Source organism: Cydia strobilella, chromosome 11, assembly GCF_947568885.1.
Source record: "Cydia strobilella chromosome 11, ilCydStro3.1, whole genome shotgun sequence".
Taxonomy (NCBI): domain Eukaryota; kingdom Metazoa; phylum Arthropoda; class Insecta; order Lepidoptera; family Tortricidae; genus Cydia; species Cydia strobilella.
Window position 1 is genome coordinate 12,026,027 of NC_086051.1, and position 14,117 is coordinate 12,040,143.

Below are 14,117 nucleotides of genomic sequence, written 5' to 3' on the forward strand. Positions count from 1 at the left end.
TCCATTAGGTACTGCCAGGGTTCAGCATCAGCTCTATCATGGGTACTGCTCTCCTAAGTGCTCATCAAGACGAGTCGGATGACTAAAACAGCGTGTGCCTATGTTGCACCAAACCTTAGACCCACTAGGTACTGCCAGGGTTCAGCATCAGCTCTATCATGGGTACTGCTCTTCTAAGTGCTCATCAAGACGAGTCGGATGACCTAAACAGCGCGTGCCTATGTTGCACCAAACCTTAGATCCACTAGGTATTGCCAGGGTTCAGCATCAGCTCTATCATGGGTACTGCTCTCCTAAGTGCTCATCAAGACGAGTCGGGTGACTAAAACAGCGTGTGCCTATGTTGCACCAAACCTTAGATCCACTAGGTACTGCCAGGGTTCAGCATCAGCTCTATCATGGGTACCGCTCTCCTAAGTGCTCATCAAGACGAGTCGGGTGACTAAAACAGCGTGTGCCTATGTTGCACCAAACCTTAGATCCACTAGGTACTGCCAGGGTTCAGCATCAGCTCTATCATGGGTACTGCTCTCCTAAGTGCTCATCAAGACGAGTCGGGTGACTAAAACAGCGTGTGCCTATGTTGCACCAAACCTTAGATCCACTAGGTACTGCCAGGGTTCAGCATCAGCTCCATTATGGGTACTGCTCTCCTAAGTGCTCATCAAGACGAGTCGGGTGACTAAAACAGCGTGTGCCTATGTTGCACCAAACCTTAGATCCACTAGGTACTGCTAGGGTTCAGCATCAGCTCTATCATGGGTACCGCTCTCCTAAGTGCTCATCAAGACGAGTCGGGTGACTAAAACAGCGTGTGCCTATGTTGCACCAAACCTTAGATCCACTAGGTAGTGCCAGGGTTCAGCATCAGCTCTATCATGGGTACTGCTCTCCTAAGTGCTCATCAAGACGAGTCGGATGACTAAAACAGCGTGTGCCTACGTTGCACCAAACCTTAGTTCCGCTAGGTACTGCCAGGGTTCAGCATCAGCTCCATTATGGGTACTGCTCTCATAAGTGCTCATCAAGACGAGTCGGATGACTAAAACAGCGTGTGCCTATGTCGCACCAAACCTTAGATCCATTAGGTACTGCAAGGGTTCAGCATCAGCTCTATCATGGGTACTGCTCTCCTAAGTGCTCATCAAGACGAGTCGGATGACTAAAACAGCGTGTGCCTATGTTGCACCAAACCTTAGATCCATTAGGTACTGCCAGGGTTCAGCATCAGCTCTATCATGGGTACTGCTCTCCTAAGTGCTCATCAAGACGAGTCGGATGACTAAAACAGCGTGTGCCTATGTTGCACCAAACCTTAGACCCACTAGGTACTGCCAGGGTTCAGCATCAGCTCTATCATGGGTACTGCTCTTCTAAGTGCTCATCAAGACGAGTCGGATGACCTAAACAGCGCGTGCCTATGTTGCACCAAACCTTAGATCCACTATGTACTGCCAGGGTTCAGCATCAGCTCCATTATGGGTACTGCTCTCCTAAGTGCTCATCAAGACGAGTCGGGTGACTAAAACAGCGTGTGCCTATGTTGCACCAAACCCTAGATCCACTAGGTACTGCCAGGGTTCAGCATCAGCTCTATCATGGGTACCGCTCTCCTAAGTGCTTATCAAGACGAGTCGGGTGACTAAAACAGCGTGTCCCTATGATGCACCAAACCTTAGATCCACTAGGTACTGCCAGGGTTCAGCATCAGCTCTATCATGGGTACTGCTCTCCTAAGTGCTCATCAAGACGAGTCGGATGACTAAAACAGCGTGTGCCTATGTTGCACCAAACCTTAGATCCATTAGGTACTGCCAGGGTTCAGCATCAGCTCTATCATGGGTACTGCTCTCCTAAGTGCTCATCAAGACGAGTCGGATGACTAAAACAGCGTGTGCCTATGTTGCACCAAACCTTAGACCCACTAGGTACTGCCAGGGTTCAGCATCAGCTCTATCATGGGTACTGCTCTTCTAAGTGCTCATCAAGACGAGTCGGATGACCTAAACAGCGCGTGCCTATGTTGCACCAAACCTTAGATCCACTATGTACTGCCAGGGTTCAGCATCAGCTCCATTATGGGTACTGCTCTCCTAAGTGCTCATCAAGACGAGTCGGGTGACTAAAACAGCGTGTGCCTATGTTGCACCAAACCCTAGATCCACTAGGTACTGCCAGGGTTCAGCATCAGCTCTATCATGGGTACCGCTCTCCTAAGTGCTTATCAAGACGAGTCGGGTGACTAAAACAGCGTGTCCCTATGATGCACCAAACCTTAGATCCACTAGGTACTGCCAGGGTTCAGCATCAGCTCTATCATGGGTACTGCTCTCCTAAGTGCTCATCAAGACGAGTCGGATGACTAAAACAGCGTGTGCCTATGTTGCACCAAACCTTAGATCCATTAGGTACTGCCAGGGTTCAGCATCAGCTCTATCATGGGTATGGCTCTCCGAAGTGCTCATCAAGACGAGTCGGATGACTAAAACAGCCTGTGCCTATGTTGCACCAAACCTTAGATCCATTAGGTACTGCCAGGGTCCAGCATCAGCTCTATCTTGGGTACTGCTCTTCCAAGTGCTCATCAAGACGAGTCGGATGACTAAAACAGCGTGTGCCTATGTTGCACCAAACCTTAGTTCCGCTAGGTACTGCCAGGGTTCAGCATCAGCTACATTATGAGTACTGCTCTCCTAAGTGCTCATCAAGACGAGTCGGGTGACTAAAACAGCGTGTGCCTATATTGCACCAAACCTTAGATCCACTAGGTACTGCCAGGGTTCAGCATCAGCTCTATCATGGGTACTGCTCTCCTAAGTGCTCATCAAGACGAGTCGGATGACTAAAACAGCGTGTGCCTACGTTGCACCAAACCTTAGTTCCGCTAGGTACTGCCAGGGTTCAGCATCAGCTCCATTATGGGTACTGCTCTCATAAGTGCTCATCAAGACGAGTCGGATGACTAAAACAGCGTGTGCCTATGTTGCACCAAACCTTAGATCCATTAGGTACTGCCAGGGTTCAGCATCAGCTCTATCATGGGTACTGCTCTCCTAAGTGCTCATCAAGACGAGTCGGATGACTAAAACAGCGTGTGCCTATGTTGCACCAAACCTTAGATCCATTAGGTACTGCCAGGGTTCAGCATCAGCTCTATCATGGGTACTGCACTCCTAAGTGCTCATCAAGACGAGTCGGATGACTAAAACAGCGTGTGCCTATGTTGCACCAAACCTTAGTTCCGCTAGGTACTGCCAGGGTTCAGCATCAGCTCCATTATGGGTACTGCTCTCCTAAGTGCTCATCAAGACGAGTCAGGTGACTAAAACAGCGTGTGCCTATGTTGCACCAAACCTTAGATCCACTAGGTAGTTCCAGGGTTCAGCATCAGCTCTATCATGGGTACTGCTCTCCTAAGTGCTCATCAAGACGAATCGGATGACTAAAACAGCGTGTGCCTTTGTTGCACCAAACCTTAGTTCCGCGAGGTACTGCCAGGGTTCAGCATCAGCTCCATTATGGGTACTGCTCTCCTAAGTGCTCATCAAGACGAGTCGGGTGACTAAAAAAGCGTGTGCCTATGTTGCACCAAACCTTAGATCCACTAGGTACTGCCAGGGTTCAGCATCAGCTCTATCATGGGTACTGCTCTCCTAAGTGCTCATCAAGACGAGTCGGGTGACTAAAACAGCGTGTGCCTATGTTGCACCAAACCTTAGATCCACTAGGTACTGCCAGGGTTCAGCATCAGCTCTATCATGGGTACTGCTCTCCTAAGTGCTCATCAAGACGAGTCGGGTGACTAAAACAGCGTGTGCCTATGTTGCACCAAACCTTAGATCCACTAGGTACTGCCAGGGTTCAGCATCAGCTCTATCATGGGTACCGCTCTCCTAAGTGCTCATCAAGACGAGTCGGGTGACTAAAACAGCGTGTGCCTATATTGCACCAAACCTTAGATCCACTAGGTACTGCCAGGGTTCAGCATCAGCTCTATCATGGGTACCGCTCTCCTAAGTGCTTATCAAGACGAGTCGGGTGACTAAAACAGCGTGTCCCTATGATGCACCAAACCTTAGATCCACTAGGTACTGCCAGGGTTCAGCATCAGCTCTATCATGGGTACTGCTCTCCTAAGTGCTCATCAAGACGAGTCGGATGACTAAAACAGCGTGTGCCTACGTTGCACCAAATCTTAGTTCCGCTAGGTACTGCCAGGGTTCAGCATCAGCTCCATTATGGGTACTGCTCTCATAAGTGCTCATCAAGACGAGTCGGATGACTAAAACAGCGTGTGCCTATGTTGCACCAAACCTTAGATCCATTAGGTACTGCCAGGGTTCAGCATCAGCTCTATCATGGGTATGGCTCTCCGAAGTGCTCATCAAGACGAGTCGGATGACTAAAACAGCCTGTGCCTATGTTGCACCAAACCTTAGATCCATTAGGTACTGCCAGGGTTCAGCATCAGCTCTATCATGGGTATGGCTCTCCGAAGTGCTCATCAAGACGAGTCGGATGACTAAAACAGCCTGTGCCTATGTTGCACCAAACCTTAGATCCATTAGGTACTGCCAGGGTTCAGCATCAGCTCTATCATGGGTACGGCTCTCCGAAGTGCTCATCAAGACGATTTAAATGACCAAAACCGCGTATGTCTGTGTTGCACCAAACCAGAATTCTACTAGGTAGTAGGTAGGTACTGCTACTACTGCCAGGGTTCAGTCAGGGTCATTTTGCTCTCTCATTTTAAAATATCACGAATGTAATTTTATTAGACGTTAATCCAAATTGAGAGTAATTCGGATTAATTATTTGACTTTCATGCCCATTGAAGTTAATCCGAATTAAAGTTAATCCGAATTAACTTCAATGGCCATTAACGTCTCAAAAATTTAATCCGAATTAACTTTAATCCGAATTAACTTTAATGCAATTGGTTAATGGCGGAACTAATGGTTAATAAAATTGATCAATGGTTAATTAAAATTAACAATTACGGCCAACACTGGTATATGCAATGTCTATCAGCTATCTTTCTCAATGTCACTTATGATGGATATAGGTAGCAAAAATTGCGCAAAATATTGTAACATCTGAATGCTCTGCAGAACATGGTCTTATAAAGATGAACACTGCAAACTTAGTCACAACCATTTCGCAACACCTAAATGTAGTAATCCCCTTTCCTATCGCCTCTTATTAACTTTAAATAATATTTTGCCTTATTAATATGATTAAGTGGTAAGAGTAAGCTACAGAGAAAAAAAAGAATTTATATAAGGAGGTGATGCATACCTCGTAAATTGTCCTCCACAATCTATCTAGACGCATTAATTCTGTACGGTTTTAAGACCTTCCTCTTTTCAATATTTTCTGCAGCTGCATTCCTAAATTTTAGGGATGGTAAAAATAAATGAATGGCGCCTATATGGTTCTATAATTTTAACTGTACTGACTAAGGCCTGTTTGTGTATTTTCTAATTCTTTGCCAATCTAACTCGACACTTGACATTTCTGCGACTTAACATGAATCGACACTTTTGTTGCAGCTTCTTATACCAATCTACATATTACGTGGATGATAAATATTAGTAGTAAATACCTGTTGGCAAGTGATAAACAGCGCGGTCCAAACGAAGATCCCAGCGATTATCTGAGCAGTCTGAGTCTGCAGGAACATCGGCTGCTGCAGAGGCTCCAGCAGACTGTGCGTTTTCTCCATCGGCTGAGCCGATACCGGGATCGTCTCGGTCACATTCATCCTGAAATAAAATGACTATGTTATCCACTTATGATGGTACTTACCTACAAAGAAACCCTTTGGACTGTGCAATATAGCTGCATCAATTAGATGGAAAATGTAAAAACATGCATGACATATGTATAAACCTACACAAAGAAAATATGTCCAGCACCAATGCTACTAATAGACCGCGAGCCAGGGTCAAATTTCGTCAGTGCCTCCCGGGCGAAAACTCGTATAGCGGTTAACGGCTATGTATGGTAAACCCTCGTGAACGTCAGCCGTTAACCACTATACGAGTTTTCGCCCGGGTGGCGATTGGTCATGATAATTTGTTCCCGGCCGCGGTCTATAACATCAAAAACTGAATTAGTAATATGGCAAAAATCGTCCGAACTAGAGTTCATAACACTATTATTTGAAATAATCATTTAGCAGACTCTGGACTACACCAGAGCAGTAGCCGATTTTAAATTTTAAAATCAAAATGTAATTTTTAGGTTTCCAAACTCACAGGATGGCAATGAGATATGATAGACCCTATTATCAAGCCTTAGTTGTCCTTCCGTCTTTGGCTGTATCTCATTGGCCACATTAAGCAGACAGTTAAATGGACCTCAAATATGAAACCTGATGTTTTTACCATGTTAACTAGTACACACATTTTTAGCAAGAAAGTACATAATATATAATATAAAATGGTATGAATTGATTTGTACACGTACTATAAAAGCTTAAATAAATAAAAAATAAAACAACACACCACAACATGTAAAAAAATAAAAATATATAAATTGCATTTTTAATTACCAGTATTAGTTTTTACGCAGCATCTTCTATGACATAATTTAATTTTTACTATGTTGACTATTGAAATAAGTAGATTTTTATTGCACAATTACAAAAACAGTCCAGTCCAGTCCAGATTTTGCAATATTGAACTAAAATACAATCCAATTTATTATCTTGATTTGAATTACTAGGTATTTATACAAGTAAGCAGGGATTTTGATAGTAGGTACACTAAGCAATTTGTAATATTAGTTACTATTTTATCAATTTCACATGGATGCCAGAACAAGTCAGGTATTTATTTTATACTGATTTGATATCATAATATTATATTACCCATTCCTAATGTCTAAGAAGTGGGTGATTGTGATGATAAGATAAAGTGTTGAATACACTTACACAGTGTCAAATAAAACGAAACATTCATACACTCTGTTGATACCTACTTTAGACAATAACATGTACCTATGTATATAACCTATGATGTTATTCATAAATATATGTTGAATATAACATGCCATTGGTAATAATTACCGTGGGACTTAGTCAATTTGTGTAAAAATGTCCCTATAATATTTATTTATTTAATTTGTTAATTTCAAAGATACTAAATCTTACAGTTACACACTTCAGAATTAATTTTAAGAGACCAATATTTTCGCCACACTACTAATTCTGTAGTCTACTTCCTAGTCGAGTCTGTCTTTGAAGGAAACTAGTTGTCCCAGGTATGTGAAGTCTTCAACATATTCCATATTGTTTCTTCCATGCTTTATTGGTATTTTATCTCCATTTCCCTTTTCCTTTTTTTTCATGTTCATTGCTAAACCTGCTTCCTTGCATGCTGTGTCAAATTCTAAAATATCAGACCATGACTAAGTCATAAAATGAGACTGTTTTAAATGTATTTCATAAATAAAAATGAATTAACCCCTTGTATGCTTAGACTTACATCCATGTATGGGAATTTGAATTTTTTTGTTAGTAAATGTCACTTTTTCATTGATGAAATTTGACAGGCGGCATATGAGGGGTTAATAACACAGAATGTCATAAAAATAAAAAATAAATTACATATATTCAATGTTCAATTATGGGTTTATTTATATTGTTGTGGTGTGGTTCAGATGTTATATAGTTATTAAATATTATTTTCCAATTGTATAGAACTTTATGTATATTTAATATATCACCTATTCCTACCTACCTAACCAACCTATACAATAACAATACCTACCTATATACCTATACAATATTTTGAATAGTGGTGATGAAGTAGGTAGGTAGGTACTTTTATGTTATTGTCATTTAACAATTGTCTTATGAATATTGTTTTCAAACTTCAGAATTTTTATTCACCACTATTATGAATAGGTGTGTTACAATAACAAAATAAACAATTAAATGACGTCACACGCCACAAGGCGCAAATTAACAGCTGTACAAACAGCTCTAATGTTCTGACTTGAAATTCTGCAATTTTTGCCTTTATGATATGAGCAATAAATATTCTATTCTATTCTATACTAAGATAAACTTGATTTAGTAATTATTTCCTACTTCCTGGTGACTTAGATACCTAGTTGCAATGTCAAATAGCCATTTCGAGTCACCTACAGGATAACTAAGAACGTATTAATTTCTTGGAAAACTATAGTACTATTGTATGTCAGTAGATTAAGCAAGATCAACTAAAACAATAACAGCTCCGAATTGAGAAAGGAGCTTAAAGCTGGAGGTCACACGTCTTGACATTATCTTGTTTGGGGTACTCCACAAGAGAAGAGTGAAGGGCGATTAGTTCCGTTAGTGACGCACAACACGATTTCATAGCCTTAATTGTTGTCCAGGGCCCTAGGGAAAATCGCTCGTCAAGGTTTACCTGTATAATGCGTAATCCACGTCCTCTAACTACTGCAATTCCGTTTTTCTTCTAGCAGATGTCATTCGTAAATTCGTAATCAACACTGCACATATTGTTCGCACCACTGTACACACAATCTCATCGATTTTCCTCGCGGTAACACACTATAACTTTATAATTCACAAACAACACAATCCTGCTACACTTGCAAAACACAAAAGAAAATCTAGGAGTCCCTCAGTTATTCACAATAAATAAAAAACTATACGACTGTTCGAGTGTTCGCTTTCGTACAATCATTCCATAACTACCATAGAATAGACATTGTGAAATCTTCAGCTGTTTGAGATACAAGTAAAAGCATTGTGGTTGCAGACAATAACGCTAGCGTTATTGGAGGTAACATAAATCAATTTTTATTAATGCAAAAATACTCGAAATTATCTAAAGGGCCCTTCACACTCGTGCGCAAATCGCGGCGCGAAGCCGCGAACGCGAGTGTGGAGTCCATTTCGCTGATTAGCAAACTAGACTCCAGACTCGCGTTCGCGGCTTCGCGCTGTAATTCGCGCATGAGTGTGGAGGGCCCTTTAAGTCCATTGATATTGAAAATTATCATGATGGGAATGCATTAAAACATTTTGAAATTAAAATTATAGTTTGTCAAAAGAACTGTCCCATTTTCAGATAATCATACTATCTTTGTCTTAAGGGTCCTCCACACTCATGCGCGAATCATGGCGCCACATGGCGCGAAGTCGCGAACGCGAGTCTGGAGTGTAGTTCGCTAAACAGCTAAATCGACTCCACACTCGCGTTGTGTGTGGAGGGCCCTTTACACTAGTACTAGCACCCAAAAGAAAAGGATGAGTATAGTTTTTTTGTTCTTATTTTCTGACAACTTGGTTTGACCAACTATTTTTTTTTAAATATTTTTAATACTGGCGAGCGCAAAGCTTTCGTAATCAAACCATAGACAATTAACAAACTGAAATGAAAATGTCCGTCTAATGATACGTTTTATCTTTATTTTGTGACTATAATAATTGTGGCTTGCGATGTTGAATATTTTCTTTGGGAGTGTATAGAATCCTAAAGCTTTATAATATCATCAAAATGATTGTACAAGAACCTATACAGGTAAGCAGGAAATCACTTTCCAGTGTAGCTGTCAAGGTGTTCCTATCTTAGATATTTTACACATAAACACCGTTTTGTTCCACAGGTTATCATTTGGGATTGTTTGAACAATTATGAATATGACAACGCTATATTCTTGGCCGAACGATTACATGCTGAAGGTAAAGATTTTCTTCTAATTGATTTTTTCTTCTGCTGTCAGAGTTAACACTTCAAAGTTTTGCTAAAATTGGTAATAATACCACTAGTGGTAATTAATGAGGGTTATTGATTGCCTCATGTTTCTATAATAAAAGCTTTCTATGCTTATGTATACAGTGGGAATATTCCGCAGAATATGTGTTAAAAATAGTAATAATCTTGTTCTAGTTGGATCAGAAGAAACAGCTTTCCTTTTGGGAACATGCTACTACAGATGTGCGCGGCTCAACGAGGCTCACCACTTGCTACAAAATATACCACTCACCATACCCCAGGCGAGGTTCCTTCTAGCAAAGTGTTCTATAGAATTGAAAAAGTAAGTAGTTAAAATAGTCTATTCATAATACCAGTATAACTTGATTTTCAACTGTGTCATAGTCTGATTATGTTGTAGTTATTACTTAGCTAATGTAACTATTCTGGTTTATTCCAGTTACAAAGATGCAGAAGTGGTATTGGGATCCAACATTGAAGTTGTGGCTTCTGAATTTGGGGAACAGGCTCCATATGCACTGCAACTCCTTGCCCACATCTTCAACATCACAGAGAGGAGAAGTAAAGCCACGGATGCACTCCGGAAGGCTCTATCACTCAATCCATTCATGTGGAGCTCTTTTGCGGATTTGTGTAATTTAGGTGAGAAAGTAGATCCACATCAAGTATTCCAAATGAATAACACTGACTTTTCATTTGGTGTTACCACATTTGTGAATCTAGTCAACAATTCTGAAAATATTTCATTTGTTAATAGCAACATTCCTAATAATACTAGTATCAGTATGAATGCTAATGTGACTCCAATGAATAATGTGGCTCCTCGGAGTCCTATGACCATGTCCACCAGCATCACGCCTGAGACGCAGGCACCTGTGAAACGCATGCACAGTGTCTTTAGTGGACTAGCACCAATACAATTCTCCCCCTCATTTGGTATGTTACCGATGGAAGAATCTCCCATTTTGTATACTCCCACACTTACCGACTCAAATGAGCAAAAAGCCATACCTAAAATAGTAAACTCCTTGAGAGCACAAATGGGGCAACTAAAAGATGCAGTATTCAGTCCTACACCTAGATGTACATTGGGCCCGGCCCCTCGGCGGTCTTCGAGGCTATTCAGCAACAACAGTAGTTATTCAGTCAAAGAGAACAATAAATCACCAAGCAGAAAGTTTGTAGCACCTAAAAGTCCGTCTAGAAAAAACAAGCAGCGGACTGCTAAAAACAACATCAAAGCTAATTCTGTTGAAACTAATGAGAGGTCGAAATCTATAGAAACCGTAACACCCACTCTTACGCCAAAGAGCTCTAATGGAGTAGCATTATTAAATTTAATGAGAGAGTTAGGAGATGCTTACAAGGCATTAGCATTCTTGGATTGTAAAAATGCCATCAAACTATTTCAAGATGTACCTGCTAAGCAGTTAGCATCACCATGGGTTCAGACTATGATTGCTCGGGCACATTATGAGATGGCTCAGTATGAAGCTGCAGCAAAAGTATTTGCAGAAATAAGGAAAACACATCCTTGTCGGACTGAAGGAATGGACATTTATAGTACTTGCCTGTGGCACTTGCAGCGCGAGGCACAGTTGTCTGCGTTGGCTCAAGAGTTAGTAGAAATGGATAGGAGCGATCCTATTGCCTGGTTGGTATCTGGCAACTGTTTCTCTCTTCATAAAGAACGAGAAACTGCTCTTAAATTCTTTAAAAGAGCTGTTCAAATGGATCCCTACGCATCTTATGCCCATGCTTTATTAGGACATGAGTATGCAGTAGCCGAGGAAACAGATAAAGCACTTGCTAGCTTTAGAACTGCAGTCAGTATTGATCCCCGTAACTATGTGGCGTGGTTTGGTATAGCTACAGTGTATGCGCGGCAGGAGCGTTGGAAAGCATCAGAAGTTCACATACGGCGTGCGCTGACCATTCATCCCCACTCGGGAGTCTTAAGATGTCAACTAGGGCTCGCTCAAGCAGCTTTAGGTAAAATGGACAGAGCCCTCTCAACACTAGAGCGGGCCGTACAACTGGATACAGAGAACCCCTTGTGCAGGTTCCACAGAGCATCGGTCTTGCTGCGCGCTGGAAGACCGCAAGATGCGTTGGCAGATCTACATCACTTGAAGGACATAGCTCCAAGAGAATCATTAGTATATTATTTACTTGGGAAGGTTCATAATGAGCTTGGCAACAAGCACTTAGCACTTATGCATTTCAGCTGGGCGACAGATTTAGACCCGAAAGGCACAGGAGGCCACATCAAAGAAGGCTTCGATCCATCAAAGCAGGAGGACCCACCAGAAAGATCAACTTAGTTCTCTGCTGACAATGAACGCCGATGACAGGCAGGAAGCGCCGTGGGCGCGCGCGTTGACTGATCCATGTAAATATCGCGCTCACCGTTCGAGCTCTTATCGACACCAAATCTTCCAAATATAGCTTTATGGAGCTCGATAGGTGTGTGATGGCATTTAGCTGCTATAGTAGTAAGGGCGTATCTGGATTTGTTTATATGTATAGAATAAGTTGTGGATATTCCTAATGTCATCCTAGATTATGTAACTGTATATCAAATTGAACTCCTAAAGTATGCATAGAAATTATAAATGATGCTTTTAAAAGAAAAAGATCGAAGAGACTCGGGGCCTTGATCTCAAATGAAGTTAATTCGACGCTGTATAAAATTCGAATAATCATGCAAATATTTTTTATTTATTAATGCCATTAAAATTCGTGATACTGTTAACCGAGTGCTACAACCATGTTGTTGGGGTTTGTGTATCTTCTTTTGTACAAAAGCAGAGTGGGGTAGGCCCCTGTTTCATCAACTGACAATGTCTGATATAGAAAATTTACCATACATTTTGCTGGTCCAACAAGTACAACGCTGTAATATACCGTCGTTAATACCGGCCCAGAAATGTACAGGAAAATGTCAGCGACCAGACATTGTAAAGTTGGTGAAATGAGGCCAGCTCATGTAGTTTGTAGAAATTCTTATGTCGAGAACCGCTGGCGGTGTTCCAATGTATGTCTAATGCTGATAATTACGCTCTTAACTATAAGTATTTATAATCTGAACTGTTGAGCTATGCATGTAGACATTATTGCCACGTGAAGGTGTCAAGCTCGCTGGGAACCCAACTTTCTGGTCTGCTCAGTATCTAAAATGGAGGTACATACATAAGAGATAATTGTACCTTTAAAAAGATCGTGACTTGAGAGAGAAGGGAATAAAAACAAATAAAATCAATCTTCGTAAAGGTTGGGGTATGACTTATGTTGTGGTGCATCACAAAACAAACAAACATGACATATGCTAAAAAATTCTTACTTTGGACTTAAGTTTTGTTTGAAGCTGGAAACCTGTATGTTGAATATACAGCCAGGTTTCAAAAAACTTAGAAATAGGCAGGGCCGTACAGAACGAGCTGCCTCGCGAGGAAATTGCCTCGCGCTCAGTCGGTAGAGACCTGCCTTGCCCGAGGCAATGCGGCGCCTATTGAAGTATGTACAGTCAGCTGCAGAGAGGTGACCCCCCTGCAAACAAATTTCTATGCAGGGGGGAGGGGGTCACCTCTCCCTGCAGCCGACTGTACATGCCATCAGCAACAGAAGTGGGTTAGGCGTATTAAATGATCTACGTACGCTGCTGCTGACTGTACCAAACTGGCACTCCAGTATAAAAGCACTCGATAGTTGACAAAGCAACAAGTGGGTTTACCAGGGAGTCAGACATAAAAGAAGCACAATGCACAGAGCAGAATGCAAAGAGACAAGGGGTTACCGTATTGGAATAAGAAGTAGGCTTGTCTAGTAAACTTGATAAGGAGATAGCCCAAGAACCAATTTGAAATCAACTTGTAATTCAAGAAAAGAAGGTTGCCAGCATCTTAGTTCATAGTGCATGAAATCATTTTTGTGTATTCTCCTTGTGTTTGTACAATAACAATTAACTATAGCACTGTTTGTCATATAAAATCACCAGTAGGCCGAGCACAGTCATGATTGATGCGACAGTATCTCGCCGCGAGATAGACTACCCGTCTTTTACTAGTTAGTATACAGTTGTATGAATTAAAGGGGGACGGGTAGTCTATGTCACGGCGAGATACTCTTGCGCCAATCATGTGCTAGGCCGGCAGGACATGCTTGAATTAAACCACCTCTAATTATTATGTGTATGAATTAAAATAAATAGAACTGATGTAATATTAAGGTGCCTTTTATTGAAAAACATATTATAGAGACAAATGTTTATTAGGACACTAGTTGACATTTTCTTAATTTATAATGCATTTATCACATCGCAACTTACGTTCACACATCCAATTACAAGTAAATGGCTTCTAATTTATGATTGACAGTTTA

The 14,117-nt window shown here is 41.5% G+C and overlaps 2 protein-coding genes and 1 long non-coding RNA gene across 4 annotated transcripts in view; 1 reads left to right on the top strand and 2 right to left on the bottom strand.

Annotated features, from left to right (window-relative positions):
- LOC134745152 (transmembrane protein 184B) overlaps nt 1-8,667 on the bottom strand; it is a 40,067-nt gene extending 31,400 nt beyond the window's left edge. The window contains exons 1-2 of one of the 2 annotated variants that reach the window (XM_063679132.1): nt 8,421-8,667; nt 5,606-5,765 (exon numbers count right to left, since the gene is read on the bottom strand). In XM_063679132.1, the coding sequence (XP_063535202.1) occupies nt 5,606-5,764 (159 nt within the window). In that variant the 5' untranslated portion in view covers nt 5,765; nt 8,421-8,667. The remainder of the gene's footprint in view (nt 1-5,605; nt 5,766-8,420) is intronic. The other variant, XM_063679131.1, reaches the window with a different exon arrangement.
- LOC134745219 (uncharacterized) overlaps nt 1-14,117 on the bottom strand; it is a 193,135-nt gene that overhangs the window by 37,268 nt on the left and 141,750 nt on the right. The gene's annotated exons all lie outside the window — the stretch shown is intronic.
- On the top strand, nt 9,373-13,964 carry LOC134745531 (cell division cycle protein 27 homolog). The gene is made up of 4 exons (XM_063679587.1): nt 9,373-9,542; nt 9,628-9,703; nt 9,912-10,059; nt 10,177-13,964. Exons 1-4 carry the CDS (start codon nt 9,519-9,521, stop codon nt 12,059-12,061), a joined length of 2,133 nt encoding a protein of 710 aa, XP_063535657.1. The 5' UTR covers nt 9,373-9,518; the 3' UTR covers nt 12,062-13,964.

Bases quoted from the DNA above. Each gene is read 5' to 3' on its own strand.
- LOC134745531 (XM_063679587.1), top strand. From the start codon at position 9,519: ATGATTGTACAAGAACCTATACAG. The intron at 9,543-9,627 runs GTAAGCAGGAAA...TTTGTTCCACAG, and splicing joins TTGTACAAGAACCTATACAG to GTTATCATTTGGGATTGTTT. The intron at 9,704-9,911 runs GTAAAGATTTTC...ATCTTGTTCTAG, and splicing joins CGAACGATTACATGCTGAAG to TTGGATCAGAAGAAACAGCT.